The following is a 19400-nucleotide window of genomic DNA, read 5'->3' on the forward strand; positions in this document are numbered from 1 at the left end:
TATATATATATATATATATATATATATATATATATATATTTTCTGTTTACCTATTTCTAAAATGTTCCAGTTGTACATTTGCAGATTCCAATTGCTCTACGAGATCCTCGTTGGTCCGTTGCAATTTCCGCACATTGTTTGTAGCAGCATCAACCTCATCCTGAGCGGCAGCCAATTCTTTCTTCAATTCTTCGACTCTCGCTCTCACTCGCTTTACCTCCGCCTCATATTGCTCGGACCGTCTCATCGCGTGTGACAATTCCGTTGTTTTTTCCGCCAAGGATTGTTTCAGCGACGCTTGATACTGTTTCACTTCAAGTAACACCTGCACAAGAAAGGCAAGGTAATAACAGTCTTAACTTTAAGAAGAATTATTAATTTGTAAGATTATTGAACGGACCATATTGCGAACTAGAATCTCGTGCTGCAATTGTCTCGTGTCTGTGTCGGCTGTAGATACCGGTCGTGGTCGCCGCGATTCTGCTCTCTCTTGCAATTCATATAATTTTAAGCGGAGCAGCTTGTTCTCTCGTTCCAAGGAATTCTTCTCAGTTTCTAGTCTCTCCCTTTTACTCCACTCTGCTGCATTTTCAACTTGAAGTTTCTCTAACTAAAATTTTGAAATATAAAGATGTAAGAATATCTATCTATGTTATAGCACATATAATGTATATAGAAGTTAAAAATAGAATTTAACAATTTTATTAGAAGTACGTTATTAGTTAATACTTAAAGATTTCTTTAAAGAAAACATGATTGTAAATGTTCATATAATAACTTACTTCTGTCCTTAATTCTGTCAAACGACGGTCCATGCCCTCTCCATTACTTGTATTATCCATTAAATCCGCTATATGTTCGTCACTGAGTTCAAGTTGGAAACGTTCTTTTAGCTCTGATAATTCTCTCATTGCTTCGGCTTTACTCTCAGATAATTCCTCACATTGCTCTCTTAATTGTCTAACTTCAGCTTTCAATTTTTCCACAGTCCGATGTAGAGAATTGTTTTCCCTTACAGAAGTAAAATAAATTTATATATGACATAATCAATTAATTTTATACATTGATTTCATGCAAAACTTACTCTCTTTCCACAGAAATAGTTTTCGTTGCCTCCTCCAATTTTATTTGTAACTCTGACATTTTCTGAGTTAAAGATTCTTCGTTATACAAATCTAAAGGTGATTGTTGTTTCTCCAATCCATCCTTTTTGACGTTACTATCTGTGACTAATTTCGTGATGCTTTTATCTAGCGAATTACTAGGACTTTCCTTGTACAATTCTACTGCATGTTTTGGCACAGCACCTTGCAAAACATACTCCTCGATATCTCTTTCTGGCAGAATATTGTGACCTCCAGAAGCAACATTTGCTACTTCATGTGAATTTTTACAGGATAGCATATCTCTTTGTGCACCTAACGCATCACTAGCATCGACATTGTTGTAAAACTCCAGTTGTTCATCCAATCCAAAAGTAGCTCTTAATTGCGGATCTGATTCCAGAATGGTAAAAATCTGTTGATCAAATTGCCCAGCATGTTTCAAGAGTATCATGTGTATCTTTTCCATCTCTTTCTTTAACTGTTCGTTCTGCAGTTCCAGTTCTTGAGATTCATGCTTGAAAGTATTAGCATCTTTAACGGCAATCTCTAATTTCGCTCTCAAAGCCTTTGCCTCATCTCTAGCCGCGTTCCTTTCGTTCCTTACTTTGCTCCATTTCTCACGCCAGTTAGCAGTACAGTCGGACCACCATCGCATTGTTTTTTCCATTTGTGCCGCTCGTGCTCTTGCTTCCTCAAGCTCTCGCTGTCGTAAGGCCTGTTTGATGAGAAAATACAGGCAGCAATTAATCGATAAAGTCATTAACAAACAATATTATAGTCAACTAAATCTCTCAAGAAACTCTTCACTTATAATTAATATAAACTATTAAAAACTTGAATTCATGATTATATATAATGCGAAATTAAAATTAAATACTAAAAAGAATGTTATAAACCTGGAGTTTAATAATTTCTGGTTAACCTGCAGAGCAAAATAAATAATAAATAAATGACAATAAAACATTTATAGACTTAGCATTTCCATAAAAAGCTCTAAAGCTTGTAATTCAACTTTATTTTACTCATTGAGAGAAAAGGCTATCTAAAATCTTATTTGCAAAATAATAGGCATAAAGTCATGTTATATTCATTGCTATTTCTTTTAGTAAAGTACAAATGATACAGATGAAATATATAACATTGTATGTTTACGACATAATTATGACATAAATAAAAGTAAATATGTTATACAAAACATAATATGTTATAAATATAGAACAGGACGCGACTAATTGAAGTATATAATTAATACGGCACAATTTAAATCTGCAAAAAGGAGCTACCTCTTTAGATTCCCATTCGCTGTCCACGTAACGCGACGAGGATGGCACTTCGTGCTCCCGCATGTATCGTCGTGAGGAGGTTCCGCTTGTTGTCGATTGTGCCATGATATGAGTAGCGCGTAACCTGCAACTTTGTTTTCGCTGACAGCCCCCGGGCGATCTTCCCAATTGTTGCTCCTTTGCCTCCGCGGCACCTTCCGGCACCGATTTAATGCTGATTAAGCATCCAAAGCATCATTTCTGTCTCGATCGCACTGTTTAAATATCGTCAGTCTTGAATGAATAACAAAATTCCGTACATACCACTGACAATATCATACATATAAACGTACACATATAATATATACACCTGACACGGCTAAGCACTACACACACACACACACACACTCACACACACACTCACACACACACTCACACACACACACACACTCACACACACACACACTTTAACGACGACAGCCACCTCCCTCATGGAAAAAGAGGAGCTTGAGGGTTGTCTGAACTGAGACGCGCGTAAATTTGAAATGTCATGAATATTATACGGATGTATTATATGGAGAATAATAAATATATAATACAAAGATGTATAATTTTTCAGGAAATTTAAAAAATAGATTTAGATTATTATCTTTATAAAGTGTTAAAAACGAGCCTTTTAGCGTGCTAAGAAAATTCTAAAGAGTTTCTAAAGAATTTAAAAACGGATCTTTTTAGGTAATAAAAATTAAAAAGATTTGTTGATATAGTTTGAAAAATGTCATAATTAAAGGGCCTAACGATTTTATAATTTTTATATAATTCATCTTATAATATTGCATTTATACAAACTTGATTTTTTCTCAACGTTTTTTATTTTCGATTTTATTAAAATCTTTACTTTAAAAGTTTAATACATCTAAAACTTATAATATAAACATAAAATGCGATTTATTATTAGATATTGTTACAGATATCTCAATTTATCTTCGCTTTCTACCGCCAACCTTTTTGTGCAAATCCCGCTTGCCTTTTCCTGCTTTCGGCTTTTTAGCAGTTTTACTTGTTTTTAATGCGCCTTTCCTCTTTTTACTACCACTTGTTGTAGACTGCTTTATCCTGCAGATACACACAAATAAACATTATACTCAATAAATCTAGATTAAACTTGTGCAAGTAAAACTTACTCTGCAATTCCTGTTGAGTAATCATCGCGTACAATTTTCGTGTTACTCTTCAAAACGCTATCCACTAGATTTTTATTCTGACGTTTTTCTTCAACAACATTTAATGGAGGTGCTTTCCTTTTTCTTTTCATTCCTGTCACTTCCTTGGCAATTCCTTTTGCATCTTTCTCTTTCGGTAATCTGTAAAAATTTTACATTGTACTATTTTGTTCAAAGAAAAAATGTTATGGCATTAAAATTGCAATATTCAAAGAGCATACCTAGACTGGAATTTTCCAATAGATGAAGTCGACGTACGTGCTATAGTTAGAGCTTCAGAAAGCTGTTGAGAACTCGAAAAGTGTTCTCTGGTAGGCAAACCAACTCTCGGTAATTTGATATTTTTTGATTTGGCTATATTGCGAAGTCTTTGCAATTCATTTTTGGATTGCCTTTCCTGTTTAGCTGTTTTAGCTTTAGCAAACGGATCGTCGATCGAGTTAGCATCACCCTTGGCCTCTATTAACCATTCTTTCTGTTCCTGAGCCTTTACTCGTTTGTAACCGTATGTTGGAATCCATTTCTGAAAAAAAAGATTTTTTAAAGGAATCTTTAGACAAACTGAATGATTAATTAATTTCATTAAACTATTAATAGTAATTTAAATCCTTTAAATATATTCAATAATTTAATAACTTTAAATATAAATATAACAGAATAGTTTCGAAAATAAAAACAAACCTTCAATTCCTCGTCCCATTTCAGTTTGGATCTACCTTTCTTTTTACTTCGAATTCCCTTCTCTTTAGCAAATTGTTGCCACTTTGTCAAAGGTTTGGGCTTCGGAATGACACGTGAGCGTGGCAATGTATAGTTAGGTTTGGGTAACTTAGCAACTATAGCTTCGTCCACTCGTTCTACTGACAATTCCCAGATTTTATTGATCAGCAACTGTACGTTATCTCTTGTTAGATCTTTCAAATATGAATTTGGTTTTGGCCTACAGATATAACACATTATAAATATTTTTCAGAAATGAAATCAATTCGGAATGTTTTCTTACAGTGTATACAAAATGGAATTACTTTAGAGCTTTTGTGTTAAAAACGTTATAGTCGGATGCGAGCAGAGTTCCCAGATCGATGTCGAGCTCCACATTTTTGTGAACTTTTATCGATTTACTTAAATCCTCTTTCCCTTCATTCTCTTCTAAAATCGATTTCACAAGATCCATCATAAAGACCACGCCGAGTCGAATTCTTGCGAACTTGAGGTTATGTGATCACATCTCCTTCGCAGCTGCGTATTGTATTGCACTTTTCGCAGTGCGGTAGAAAGAAGAAGAAAGAAGATAACGAGGTACAAAAAGATAAATATTCAATCAAAATATCCAATCACATCGGATGTCTATTTCAAATAGGACATGCGATTGGCTGATTTTGTTGCGCTCAGTGAACTTCAAAAGAAAAGATAAATACAGTTTATAATTTTTAGCATAATTTTTAGTACTATAAAATAGACCACGTGAATAAAATTGACAAATATCAAGCGTTAATTTTAATCACATAACACAATGACCGCCAGTGTAAAAAAAAATATCTTTTTAGTCTGTTTTCTGTGATTGCGTTCAGCGGACTTAATAGTTGAGTGAGCGCTCGCTGTTATTGGTGTATTCTTTTAGATCATCCAATCAACATTTTAAATCTGGAAGAATACATCAATAGCAGCGCAGTCCCTACTGAAAAAAATCACACAGAGTACAGTCAACGCGATGCTACAAACGCTTTGAAGCGTTTTTTAACTGATCAGTTTATAAAATTCTTTTTTCTAATTGGTTGTCCATCAAATACTTCAAAAGCATTTATAACGAGATTTTGATCACACCCATAGTTACATGATGAAATCATGTAATTAAAACACGTAAATCATGTAACAAATTGTTCCAAATCAGTACGTGATTTTTTTTAATTATCTAATTTGAAAAATCACATGATAATATGTTCTTTTTTTCTATTTCTATCATTTAGTTCTTTAAAATTTGACAATTATAAAGTCACATGGATAAAATTATTTCTAATATCATATGATTTTTTTAAATTAAAAAAATCATGTATTGATTTGGAACAATTCATTTCATTACATGCTTTAATTATATGATTTTATCACGTAACGTTGTGACAATAATTTTTTTTCAGTAGGAATCACTTTTAGGACTTAAAGAGATAAGTATATATTTGATTTTTGACGAAAGCGAGAAATTCTAACATGAGTACAGTGCAAAAGTTAAAAAATATACTTTTGTATGTTGAATAAATTTTGTATTTTTCTTATCACTTTTCATTGTGGTTATGCAAGTCATCTGAATGGGACATAAATGGCGTTCTCACGAGAATTCCTCTTCTGTCATGGGTGCCTTCAACAGACTCAACAGTTAAATGAGCGCTCGCTGTTATTGATGTATTTTTAGATCATCCAATCAAAATTCTAGATCTAAAAGAATACATTAATAAGAGCGCTCACTCAACTGTTGAATCTGCTGAATGCATCCATGGCCTAGTTTTCATCAAAGGTTTAATCCGAATCAGGGGGTTGATTCTTGAAACGAGATGAAAATTACAAAAGTAAGCGATTTTTTTTACTAGAATACTAATAATTTAATTGATCAACATCTAGTAAATTTGCTCACTTTTGTAATTTTCATCTTGTTTGAAGATACAGAATCAATCTCCAGAATAGATGCATTCAGAAGCACGACTGCTCACTGAACGCTCAGTGAGCTCTTGTACCTGTTTGGTCTATATTTTTAGATCTAATGGAATATACCAATTAAATGCAAGAGCTCAGTGAGCAAGCGTGCTTCTTGATGCATCTATTATAGAGAAGAACCAATCAACTATAGTCGAATATTCCTCTGTTACAATCGAACGACAGGGGAATGCTCGACTGTAATTGGTTGGTTCTTATATTCTGATCCGGATTAAACCCTCCGTGGAAACTAGACCCATGACAGAAGAGGAATTCTCGTATTGAATACGGGATGATAAGGACGATGTCACATGCCTCAGGCAGTCCAAGGTAGTTTCGTTTCCGTCAGACTTCGGGACTTTATATCTTGTGTCGCTCGGAGCGGATCTCACGATCGACATTCGACTGGTGATACGATCCAATACGCGACTTTCGTTCGAGAGATCCGTTTTGTCTGATTGTTACCGATTAATGCGAGAAGAAGTTTTTATTATTCGTCTCATCAAAGAATTTTTCCGATTCTTGCGGCCGTACATGTCATGGGATACCGAGAAACGGAGTCTGTTGCTACGCTAGCTTTGTGACTCATCGTGCGATCGACCCAATTGTCATCCTGTGTTGACAAGTGCGTATCAGTGCGTATATACGTATGACAGGAGTGGGATTGCACGCTTAAGAAACAGCGATTGTTGATGCGACGTATTTTTCGATCGCGAGCCTCATTATTCGTATTGATTATCAGTTTCATCGCAGAGAAACGCCGAGGAGTGACTTACATTTACGATAATTGGTTAGTTCTATCTAACGTTATTCACGAGGATTCAAAGAAAAACTCAAGAACTATAACTTTAGTTTATTAAATATAATGTACGCATTACGAAAATGTCTATATAATATCGTATAAATAATTGAATTTGTATAATTTAGCTAATAACATCACTGACAGCTCAAAGATGGATGCCGGATTTTCATCGTACCATAACGGTGGTCCCGCGCGAGAACAGGACTTTGGCAGATTATCCCAATCAATTGGCACTTCGATATTGAAGATATCACAAAATGGTAGATTCTGCAATTAACAAGTTTAGTTTAAAAAATACGAGATACTTATTTTGATGTTTGCTTATATCTTCCAGTATCTTCCATGCAGAAAATGGTCAATCAGCTGGGCAGTTCTACTGATTCTCAAGAACTCAGGAATCAATTGTAAGTTATAAGAAATATACGAATATCCTTTTCCACGTCAAAGACTCTGTTTTTTATTCTGCATCTATGAACTGGTACACATAGTACAATAAATTGAAATAAAATAAACATACGTTTGTCTTATTTCAACTTATTGCATGCATCAGTTCAGAGGGAATAAAAAACAGATGTATAGTTTAATCTCAGTTCAACTTTTCATCATTTTCCAATTCAAAAAATTAGAAAAAGATGAGTGAGTTGAATTAAGATTAAAATTAATTTACGTTGATAGAAACAGACATAACAAGATTTAATTCAGTTTTGCTTCTTTAGTTGCTAATTTAGGATGGATTCACAATTTCAGATCAACTTGATCTGTCCATTATTCCATTGGAATTTACTAATCTAGGGGTTTCATTACTGTTAACTTCTTTGTTCAATTTATTCTTTATCTTTTTAATTTTAAAAAAGATAATTCTAAGAAAAATATAAGATTAACTTTAATCTTAATTTAACTTATTATTTATCTTTTTCTAAGTCTTAATTTTAAATTGATGACGAAATCGATTCATGGCGGAATCGGGCCTCATAGCATTTGCGGTTAAGCAGAATTGACATCATAATTAACATATAATTGACTAATTAAGCTAACCAAAAATGGTAAAATTGGCACTGATTTAATCGCTAACTTACTCTTCATTATTTTCCAGTTCTAAAAATTAAAAAAAATGAGTGAGTTGAATTGAGATTAAAGTTACATACAAAATTAGGAAGAACCTAAATTAAATCTTAATATATCCAAATAAACGGAAATGAGAAATTATTGTTTTGCAGGCATCAAATACAGCACTACACACAACAACTGGCGAAGGATACTAGCGTTCATCTTCGAGATTTGGCTATATTAGCGAATAACTCTGGCTCTACGAGCCCTGGAGAACAAAGACAGCGAAAAATGCAGAGGGAACGCCTTCAAGATGAATTTACCACTGCATTGAATTCTTTTCAAGTAAATATCAATATATTTTGATATATATTACTATATTTTGATAATTTACATGTTCATAAATCTAAGCTGTATTATATGTTTATGAATCTAGGCTGTACAAAGGCTAGCTGCTTCTAAGGAAAAAGAAATGGTCAGGAAGGCTAAAGCTAGTGCAGGTATTGCGCCATTTGGAGAAAAGAAACAGGATACTCTTATTGAGTTGCAAGACAGTAGAACATATGGAAGTGATCATGCAAAACAGCAGCAGGAACAGATGCAAGAACAGATGAATTTACGAATGTTAGAGGAACAGGAAGCTAGTATAAGACAATTGGAGGTAAGTGCTTTCAAGATTGTTAAAAAGACTTATATGGGAATACATTTATATGTATATATGTTAATCGTTTTGCAGAGTAATATTAGCGATATTAATCAAATATTCAAAGATCTTGGAGCTTTGGTATATGATCAAGGAGAGGTGATTGATTCTATAGAAGCATCAGTTGAAAGAACCGAGGTATCTGTTAACGAAGGCGCTTCTCAAGTAAGGCAAGCGAGTATGTATCAGACTAAGCTACGCAAGAAGAAGTGTTTTCTTGTAGTGATCGCGGTAGTCATATTGGCGATTTTAATTGGTATCATAGTTTGGCAAAGCAAGTAAAAGAAAAATAAAATAAAATTACACATATTTATATGACAGTGTACAACATGATGGTATATGTAGTGCTATACAAGATTGCTGTCTGTAAACAGTGACAGAATCGCAGATTGGATAAAATTCTTAGTGACATTTTTATCCAATCTTAATTATTATTTTAAAACGTAAAAAATAGCATTGTCATAGAAATGCAGGAAAGTGAAGAAATATCTTGCGAATTTGATCCATTTAATTGTGATAATTAATGGTGCGAGCTCTGATTTGCAAGTAAAATTTTAATGGCATGTCTAAGATTGCCGCAGTCCATTTGTACGTTTCAATACTCATAAACTACCAGTGTATAATGATCAACTATATATAATATATACGCGCGTATGATAATTAGGTAACTTAACTATAGATAACAAAGCTAGATATGTATGCGTGTGATTGTGAGAAATGCTTGTATGTGGTAAAATAAATAACAAAGTATGCTTGTTATCTTAATGCAACTGTATGTGCCTGTAAAATATCTTAAGATCTATTCCTAACAGACTCAACGAAATGTTTGAGAGGATTATGATACTTTAAAAATATCACAATAATTCATATAAGTTAATGTGTAATATATTTAGTTTATATATAGGGATGTTGATTTTTGTTTTAAAATATAATAAATAATATGTATATACAAAAAGGACTGGTAAGAGCAAGCTCTAATTATTCTTACCATACAAATCTTATAATAAACAATTAATAAAACAAAATTAACGCTTTTAGTCGAGTAGCTTATGTATATATGTCTACATTAAGAGAATTTAATATCAATAAATATATAAACTATATAATTTTATAAAAATATTTATTTATAAACTTTCAAATTATTAACAAAATTTATATAAACATTGTAAATGATAAAACAAGTATATTTATATATTAGTGTACATTTTCTTGAAGCCAACTTTCTAAATGCATATATATATATATATATTTCAATTCATGTAATATATCCACTAAAAAATTTTGTATATTATATACAAATGTATACGCTTCAAGAATCAATGCTTCGAGTTCGACCTCTTCCAATAAACGAGGAAGTTCTAAAATCCACAATAATATGAAATGGTAATATAATTATTGATACTTATCCGAATTATCTTTCACTTAATATTAATATGTAATAATATTGTATAAGATAAAAAAACAGCTATAGGAGCAATGAAATTAAAAGAGAAGATTATAATGCATTTGTGCGTTACTACTTGTCGCAATGAGTTTCAAAGATCTTGCTAAAAATTGGCTGTATCTGTTCCAGCATATCCGAAGTCAACGTTCCCCTCTGTTTTATTTTAAAGGCTGATGCATTAGATTCTCGGATTAATCTTGATGCAGCATAACACGCTACTATTGAAGGAGACAAAGCACATTCGCTAGTTCCTGCAGAGATAGCCCACCACCAAAATACTGCTAATGAACCAGATAAGAGATCTCCCTGTCCACCACATCTTCTTCCAGAACCAGCCAATGCACATGATACAGTCTCGGTGCCTTTGTGACCATCTACAATCACATCCTTTGCTCCCTTATATAAAATTATAACACTTTTCCCAAGAGTTTCCGCCACATGCTTCACATCGGAAACTTTAACTATAGGAGTAGGTGGAACAGTCTTGTCCAGTACTGCTTTGATCAAACGACTGAACTCTATTGCATTAGGTGTTAGGATAACTCCAGGATAATCCTTTATGATTTCTGGCTTCTGACAGACTAGGAATAAACCGTCAGCATCGATAATCAGTGGCTTCCTTGCCTCTCGGCAGATCGTTATCAATTCAATGATCGTTTTGAATATCTTCTCATCTCTGCCAAGTCCAGGTCCTATCAAAATAACATGCAGACGATCAAGCCAGGGTTTTATTTGTTTTATTGCATCCTGCTGATCCAGAACTGGATGAATTATCGGCTCTGGACTGAATGACTTGATAGGAATGCTAGCATCCTTTATGCAAAATACATGAACAAGATCAGCGCCAGTTCTTAGCGCACTCATGGCTGCGAAATACGGTGCTCCTGTGTATTCGATGCTACCACCAAAGATTCCAATTATGCCATCTTGACCCTTGTACTTGGTATTGATCAAACTTGGTAATACCTTCCGTATTCCTTTCAACATACGTTCATCCATAGATGATGATGCAGACATCGTAGATATTGATACAAATCTGATGTATTGCCTGTAGACAAAATTACAAATAACAAGTGCCATTTTTGAGGCAAGAAAAATTAGCTCTTAAAGTATTCGAATACACATTCGAAAATTAATCACAAACCTCTTACAAGAACAAAAACTGTATAAAACATTTACAAATTAGTTATCTATATTATTCAAATTTTGGCTTATCTTTACCTGTAATGACAAAATTATTTCCTAATCTCTTCTCACAATGAAAGATGTCGAACAAGATGCACAATGTCACAAAACGAAACTACTTATTTTTCTTATATTATTACAATGGGTTTACAATATATCTGTCAGAACAATTTGTGTAATTAACTATTGATACTAGAATTGACAAATTCCGTTACAAAAGGGGTAATCGTAAATAATATTGCGAATCACAAATGTAATTAAGAAGAATTTTGAGTCAACATATCTTTGTTCTGTTCATCGGCCAATTAACATATAGATTTATTTCATTTACTAAAAAATTGACGAGTCAGATACGAAAATGCCGCGTTGACATAACCTCAAAATACAATAAGTTTCGCACGCATATTTTTATTATGATACTTATAAAATATGTTACATTATTATATACAGTATATGTTATAACAATATTCTTTAAATTTAAACGTAACGCTGGAAAAGTCGCAACTGATGGTTAAAAAATACAATCTTTCTCGTTGAATTAATTACGAGCTTTGTTACAATTCCGATTGCAACTGATTTTATTATAAATCAAAGCAAATCAGATGATAAAAGATTTGCTTTTGCATTTTCATCCGCATGATCTCAACTTTGCAAGAAAAAAGGAAACGATAATGAAGCAACAATGAAAACGCGAAATAATCGAGAATTTTTGCAATTCTCTTTTCTCTTAAAATTTATTTTAAGTTATTTATTTTAGGTTAAGTATTTTAACTTAAGCCTGGATTGAGAATGAGACTCATAAATGGGAGATTAGATTTCGACCAATCAAATGACGCTGATTTCATTCTGCTTCGTCCCGATTGGTAGCATCTTTAATTCTCACAAGTAGCGCCGATATGGACTTAAGCCTTTTCTCCGTCCTCTGTCGAGCACGTTGTTCTAGCCGCATCCTGATAGAAACCAACGGGGCAAGAATTCCTTAGGAAGGATGAGTCTTGGCAAAGTATATTTTTTTGAGAATTTTATTTTAAGTTAATATGGCTTTAGAACTTTGAGGAATGTGTAAAATATTTATGATAAGTATTTTTTAAGCTTTAAAATATATAACAAATTTTCTTCTTGAAATCACACATATCGTGCAATTATGGTGAGATTCTGATAAATTTCGTGTTTTTTATGGATACAAATTAATTTTTTGATTTTAAAATCTTTCCAGATGTTGACGACGAATGCGAAGATAATTAAAAGTAACGGGGCCGAGCCCGATCAATTCGAGGTTAGCGTTTCTCAAGCCCTCCTCGAATTGGAGATGAACAGCGATCTAAAATCGCAGTTGAGGGAACTCTACATCACGAAAGCGAAGGAAATTGAAACGAATAATAAGAAGGTGAAGTCTCGTTTCTTGCAATTTGCTTGTTATCTGATTCCATTCTTCAATATGTTAACAATTTTTTGTTTATTATAAGATTTAAAATTTCTACAATGTACTTTTTGTTTCCTGTTTTCTGTTTTTTGCTATTTTTTACATCTTGTCTTTTTGCTTCTTATCCAGTTTTTTGTTTTATATTGTTTGAGATAAAAGTTAACGAACTTCGAAAAAAATAAGAAATACATAGTAAGAAATGCAATTGTTAATAAAACAGTTGCAAAGAAGAAAAAAGCAAAAGATAAAAAACAAGAAATATGAAACAAAGAGTACATATGTTTTAACAGTCAAATTTGTATTACTTTTTATTTTCAATTGAAAATTGAATGAGTTCTTAAGTGGGTTACTGTTTATCATATTCTTTTATTTGTAATCCAACCAATCAACCAATCAACTTATAAAAATAAATATTCATGAAATATATTGGTCAGGATTGAGAGTCCAAAATTCAAAACTACAAATGATTGTTCTTGTATAGAACCACATTTCTCTTATATTAAAATTATTTTTATAATGACTTTACATACTTGCAACTATATGCAAATTAATTAATTTTAGTAAAACATTTACACTTTAACATTTTTGTAATATTCCTTCAAGAAACTATTTTAAGACAGAACTCTGTTTTCTTACAGTCTATTATTATATACGTACCTATGCCGAAGCTGAAAGCATTCCAGAAAATTCAGACACGGCTGGTACGTGAACTAGAGAAAAAGTTCTCTGGGAAGCATGTGATGTTCATCGGCGAACGTAAAATCTTGCCCAAGCCGACGAGGAAAACACGAACCAAGAACAAGCAGAAACGTCCTAGAAGGTAAGAAAGTAAAAAAAACTGAAAATATAAGTTATGTTTTGTTAAAATTAGAAGTTTTTTTAATTGAACTATTATATAGTCCAGTTATATTTAATTGAACTATTATATAGTTTTTTTCTCTTTCTTTTCATTGGAAAGAAAAAAAGAGAGGAAAAATTTTGTAAGAAGTCAAACTTCTTGCAAAAGGTCATACTTCAGTTGAATAAAACAATTATATTTATATGGCATTAATGAAATTGTCAATATTGATATTGCATATAACTGTGATTAATGTTCTATGATACATTTTCTTTCAGCCGTACGCTGACTTCAGTTTATGATGCGATATTGGAGGATTTAGTATATCCTGTAGAAATTGTTGGTAAGCGTATCAGAGTCAAACTCGATGGATCACAGCTTATTAAAGTTCATCTCGATAAAAACGAACAAACAAATATCGAGCATAAGGTAATTATTCTCCTTTATTTTACACAAAATATTAGTTCTATCGTTTAACAATTTGTTACATACTTTGATATCTTTAAACAGGTCGACACCTTCGCCTCAGTTTACAAGCAGCTGACTGGACGGGACGTCACGTTCGAATTCCCTGAATCATATGTATGATAAATGTAAAAAAAATTAAAAGTATTTTAATCTACATTCTCATTTACATCTCTTTTTATGTTTGCTCTTATTATTTAATATGTTAGTTTTATCGGATTAATATATGTATGAAAATACTTGTAAAAAAAGAAAGAAGAGACTCACAATGATACGAACATAGGAAAAGGCAAGAAATCACTAAATTCACAGAAAAATCAAATGTATACTGTTGTGATATAGCATTCTTCGTTTACATTAATCAATTACTTTCCAGCTTTATGCAATTTAAATAACATTTAAATGAATCAAATTTGTTAAAAAATAAATATAAATAATTAGATAAGGTGATAAGTAAAATTGTTTTATCAACAATCTAAGAAAAAATACAATTTATTAATAATTCAAAAATTATTTGTAAAAAAAGCAAAGAGAAAGAAGAAACACATGATGTAAAATGCAGTAAGCGAACAAACCTTTCATAAAAAATACATCGATAATAGTCGGTAATGCTGACATGATAATTCATGACAATTTCAGCAACATGGCGTTCACGTTGTGGACACTCTTTGAAGCAACTCTGTTATGTTTAAATGCGGTCTGTGTTCTAAACGAGGAAAGATTTCTTGCGAAAGGTGATAATTAATAAGCACGCATTCATTATATTTATTTATTTAAATTAACTTATAACTGTATATCTTTTTAACGTAAAAAAAAGAAATATTATAGGTTATAATTGTCAATTTTGAAGAATAAAGTTACTTCTCTAAATTTATTATGTTTATAATCAGTCAAGAATTAGTAAAAAAATTATTACACTTTATTAGTTATTATGCTTTATAAAATATTACACTATTACAGTTTATAAATTATTACACTTTATTTTACAGTTGGTTGGGCGTCGTGGCAAAATGTACAAGGATTTGGAGAACCTCCGACAGCTAAGTCGCAAATATTAAATCTCATTAAGTCCATACGAACTGTGATGAGGGGTAATTATAATGAAAGACTTATGCCTATTTAACATTGTGATTTTTGTATAACTTTTTTACGTAATATATTAATTTTCAGTTCCTCTGATATTCTTCAATATCTTGACATTAGTTGTAAAGCTCGTACTTGGTTGATAAGAAGAGATATAGGACAGGAATGTGTGAATGGAATGCGCTGTATGCAAGTCTACTTGTTAAAAATAATGTGTGTATACAAAAGAATCATTAAATTATATTACTTTTATGGTCAACTTTTATATATAATTTAAGTCATATGTTAGTGTGCAAAAATTTGATTGAGTGGAATTTTCTGTATAAAATAAGCAATGTATAATATATATATATATATGTATTTTTTTACATTTTAGATTAATTATTATAACACAATATTCCATGATCCAAATCTTAAGACTCAATTCAAGTGTTACATTTGATTTATTGAGATTTTTAAATCTAAAAAACTGAGAGTACAATTATTCTTATGTACAAATTATTTTTGTCAAAATATCAGAATGTTTTGAATTAAAATATTCTTTTTTATTAATTGTGTATATGCGATTTTAAGTTCGAGTATTGATATTATCTGTTGATTCATGAGAGGCTGCTAGTATCAGCAATTTGAAATTGCATCATCGCGGTGATGGTTCCCTTCAAAAGTGTATCCTAAAGTACACTAAAAGATTTTAAGAAGTTATTGCTCGCACAAATTTGAAACTAAAACTTCATGACGTTTGTTGGCTTAATTTCAAAGATACAAAGTGTCAAAGTTGGAAAAAAATTAATTTTTTCCAAAAGAAATGACGATAATAAGGCAATAGAAATCAGATGTGGTAATCGTTGTGCAAATAATATACAGATATAATAAAACTTTTTATTAAAATAACTTTATTATATAAACATATTACTTACATGTTTCAACTCATTTTTGAACCCTTCAGAGACATAAATCACCCTTATAAATACAGGCCTTATAGATACTATTGATAGAGATCAAGAAGTTATTGAAAATTTTAAATATTATTTCCTACAAAATTTTCACTGTATACGATTAAAAACAAATTTATTATTAATAACTATTCAAGAATTTATTCAAGCTTGGTGTATATTTATGAATAAAATCATATACAAAAAAATTCATGTTTATAGTGATAATTACATTGTATATTGTTTATTCACAAGTCATGTATTTATTTTACAACAATACAGCAAGTTGTCGACGAATATTATCCGCAGGAAATTTAAATAATCGAATATCTTTTTTTGATCTTTTATTGATACAGTTTATCACAACGCAACAAGACATTTTATAAATTTTTTGCCTTCGTTAATATATAATATTTCAGTTTTTTTATATTCTTCTTTTCGTCTCTTAGTCTTATGATAAAATTTCGAAGTGCAGAAATACGAAGCTACAAGATTTCCAATAGCTTAGAAGCTATCATGTAACAACCGTAACAACCATAACTTTCTCAGCTCAGCGATGAACAGAGCAAGAAGTAGAGAAAGGAATAAAAATGACGGATACTCACGTATTCATAGTGCCTTAGTTAAACTTGTAGATGGCGTTAGACGGAAAAAATTAGTTTGCTCCCCTCCCCCCTCCTTTAGTTGCAAGTAAATTCCAGCACTGCTTTGAAAGATACCTGTGAAAATTAGTTATTTGGAACGCTTTATTTAACAGTCGATGTCGCTTTGTCATTTGTGTCAGTCGATGTGTTTTTATAAAAATAGAAAAAAATGAATATTGCATCATGACTAAATTCTTATTTTCTTTAAAAGGCAATACGCTTGCGGAAATTAAAGCCAAGTTGGACGCTGTCCACGGAGACTCTAATCGTATCATTAATTACTATGCAAAGTTGGATAGCTGAATATAAATGTAAATATAAACGTCATTTAGTTACCAGCTTGGCTAATAATGATTCAGGACGGTGTCAATAACTGCAACCATCACCGATAACATTGAAAAAATTCATCAAATGGTACTGGACGACTGACGAATCAAGGTTAGAGAGATAATAGAGGCTGTAGGTATATCGATAGAACGTGTTTGTATATTTATTGAACTACATATATTAACTGAAGAATTAAACATGCGTAAGCTAACCATGCATTGGGTGCCGCGCTTGCTTACTGTGGACCAAAAACGCATTCAAACGACCATTTCCAAGACCTTGTTGGAGCGGTTTAAGCGAAACGAGTCAGATTTTTTACAATGAGTAGTAATTGTTGATGAAATTTGGATCCACTTCACTCCTGAGATAAAGGAACGGTCAAAACAGTGGACTGCGAAGAGTGTTCCAAAGAAGTCGAAGATAGTTTCATCAGCCAGGAAAGTGAAGTGGCAACTGTTTTTTGGGATAGTCATGGAATTATATTTATCAACTATCTCAAAAAAGAAACAAAAACGGGAATGAATTATGCATCATTAATTGATAAGCTGAAGGTAGAAATTATGAAAAAACGGCCACATTTTATGAAAAAGAAAGTGCTGTTCCATCAAGATAATGCACCGCCTCATACTTCGATGGTCGCCATGGCAAAAATTCATAAATTGATTGACCACCCACTGTATTCACCAGATCTGGCCCCCAGCAACTTTTTCCTAGATTCAAAGTTTGGCTCGGAGGACAGAGATTTTCATCATACAAACAGGTCATCACATCTGTAGAAACCTATTTTGCAGAGCAAGATGTCAACTATTATTTGAATGGGTTAAAGGAGTGGAAGCATCGCTGGGAAAAGTGTATTGTTAAAAGGAAACTATATTGAAAAATAAAACTGAATTTGATCTAAAAAAATATTTGTTTCTATGTTAGATTAAAAAAAATACAAAAGATACAAAAAGATATAAAAGTGATATATGAAGAAGCAAGCAATATATAAGTATTGAAAAGTAAAATACCAAAAAATTAAAGATAAAAATGAAATTAAAATTACATGACATGAAAGAATAATATATTCTTATCATACTCTTATTGTAACTCTTAATATTATTATTGCATTTTTAATATTATAATATGAATTAAATATTAGTAGTAATTTTTAATATTATATTTCTGCATGTTAACATTTTCAAACTATTTTTTGACACATTGCTTTGTAGATACATTTGGAATTATAAACAACAAAAAATCTATTCGGTATATGAAACAGGGTTATAATAACGGGTTAAAAAAGAATGTTCCATTTAGATTATACTATCGCTTCGTGACATATTGACTTCTAATATTCTTTCCAAAAGTCGCTTACTAAATCACAAATTCTGCAATACTTTGTGTCGAATCAATAATAATTCGTATATTTACAATACACATATAATTACAATTATAATCGGCATGATATAATTTACTTCGAATGACCGAAAAAAACTTTCTGTTATTTGACGCATCAAAATTGAAAAGTTTAACAATACAAAAATTAAAACTTACCAAATACATTCTATATTCCTTATTAGTTGAAATTTCCTTGTTAAAATTTAGTACAATATCATATTTAATGAAACATAAACTTTTGCGCAAATGAATTGAGAGATTCGATTAGTGATACTGCTATTGATATTTTGCTTCTTTTATTTCATTTGCGATTAATAATGTCTGATGTATAAAATAATTTTAGCATTTTCATATTAGAATTTGTTAAGTTTGGTAAACGACTATTAGGGGCTTTTCATTTAATCTGAAAATTAATGATCAAGCACTTGGAATTAGTACAGTATAAATAAGCATAGTACAGTATAAATAAGCACATTTCACACTATCTTACATCGGTTTGTGCGGTTTCTATAATTATCTAGTTAATTCTGTACCGCGTGCAGTGCACTCTTATGGCTTCTGCGTGACAAATGTAATGCGGTAACCAATAAGCTTACAGTTTCTAATGTGTTCATTGGTTTCCGCGTCCAGTGTGCAGCCATTAGGATGTGATTACATCACATTATAACTAGTAGGGACACTCCGTGTCGGCATCTTTGATCTCCGCGTCGCAGTCACGTGAGCATCCGCCATGTTAAAGTTTGAAAAATTCAGGCCCAAAAGAGAATATATATATATATATATATATATATATATATATATATATATATATATATACGTACGTTACGTTACGTTACTATTAGTACGTTTAC

General features: G+C 31.7%; 6 protein-coding genes across 6 annotated transcripts; 3 read left to right on the plus strand and 3 right to left on the minus strand.

Moving 5' to 3' along the window:
• Window positions 1-46: 46 nt before the first annotated feature.
• Window positions 47-2494, minus strand: LOC105626852 (coiled-coil domain-containing protein 102A). Its single transcript, XM_012208145.1, has 5 exons — window positions 2390-2494; window positions 1085-1821; window positions 783-1011; window positions 401-610; window positions 47-325 (listed from the first exon to the last, which is right to left on the minus strand). Exons 1-5 carry the CDS (start codon window positions 2492-2494, stop codon window positions 47-49), a joined length of 1560 nt encoding a protein of 519 aa, XP_012063535.1.
• A 727-nt stretch (window positions 2495-3221) lies between these two features.
• LOC105626754 (ribosome biogenesis regulatory protein homolog) lies at window positions 3222-4765 on the minus strand. Its single transcript, XM_012208049.1, has 5 exons — window positions 4617-4765; window positions 4273-4531; window positions 3813-4114; window positions 3553-3732; window positions 3222-3484 (listed from the first exon to the last, which is right to left on the minus strand). The coding sequence occupies exons 1-5, from the start codon at window positions 4763-4765 to the stop codon at window positions 3349-3351; spliced, it is 1026 nt and encodes a 341-aa protein (XP_012063439.1). The 3' UTR covers window positions 3222-3348.
• Window positions 4766-7229: 2464 nt separating this feature from the next.
• On the plus strand, window positions 7230-9110 carry LOC105626755 (syntaxin-7). The gene is made up of 5 exons (XM_012208050.1): window positions 7230-7338; window positions 7413-7482; window positions 8296-8470; window positions 8562-8786; window positions 8862-9110. The coding sequence occupies exons 1-5, from the start codon at window positions 7230-7232 to the stop codon at window positions 9108-9110; spliced, it is 828 nt and encodes a 275-aa protein (XP_012063440.1).
• A 1027-nt stretch (window positions 9111-10137) lies between these two features.
• Window positions 10138-11289, minus strand: LOC105626756 (ATP-dependent (S)-NAD(P)H-hydrate dehydratase). Its single transcript, XM_012208051.1, has 2 exons — window positions 10349-11289; window positions 10138-10186 (listed from the first exon to the last, which is right to left on the minus strand). The coding sequence occupies exons 1-2, from the start codon at window positions 11287-11289 to the stop codon at window positions 10138-10140; spliced, it is 990 nt and encodes a 329-aa protein (XP_012063441.1).
• A 1077-nt stretch (window positions 11290-12366) lies between these two features.
• LOC105626757 (40S ribosomal protein S7) lies at window positions 12367-14631 on the plus strand. The gene is made up of 5 exons (XM_012208053.1): window positions 12367-12460; window positions 12674-12844; window positions 13519-13700; window positions 13997-14147; window positions 14229-14631. Exons 1-5 carry the CDS (start codon window positions 12446-12448, stop codon window positions 14304-14306), a joined length of 597 nt encoding a protein of 198 aa, XP_012063443.1. The 5' UTR covers window positions 12367-12445; the 3' UTR covers window positions 14307-14631.
• A 195-nt stretch (window positions 14632-14826) lies between these two features.
• LOC105626758 (immediate early response 3-interacting protein 1) lies at window positions 14827-15409 on the plus strand. Its single transcript, XM_012208054.1, has 3 exons — window positions 14827-14917; window positions 15173-15274; window positions 15354-15409. Exons 1-3 carry the CDS (start codon window positions 14827-14829, stop codon window positions 15407-15409), a joined length of 249 nt encoding a protein of 82 aa, XP_012063444.1.
• The last annotated feature ends 3991 nt before the right edge of the window (window positions 15410-19400 follow it).

This window comes from Atta cephalotes (genome assembly GCF_000143395.1).
Source record: "Atta cephalotes unplaced genomic scaffold scaffold00006, whole genome shotgun sequence".
Classification (NCBI taxonomy): Eukaryota; Metazoa; Arthropoda; class Insecta; order Hymenoptera; family Formicidae; genus Atta; species Atta cephalotes.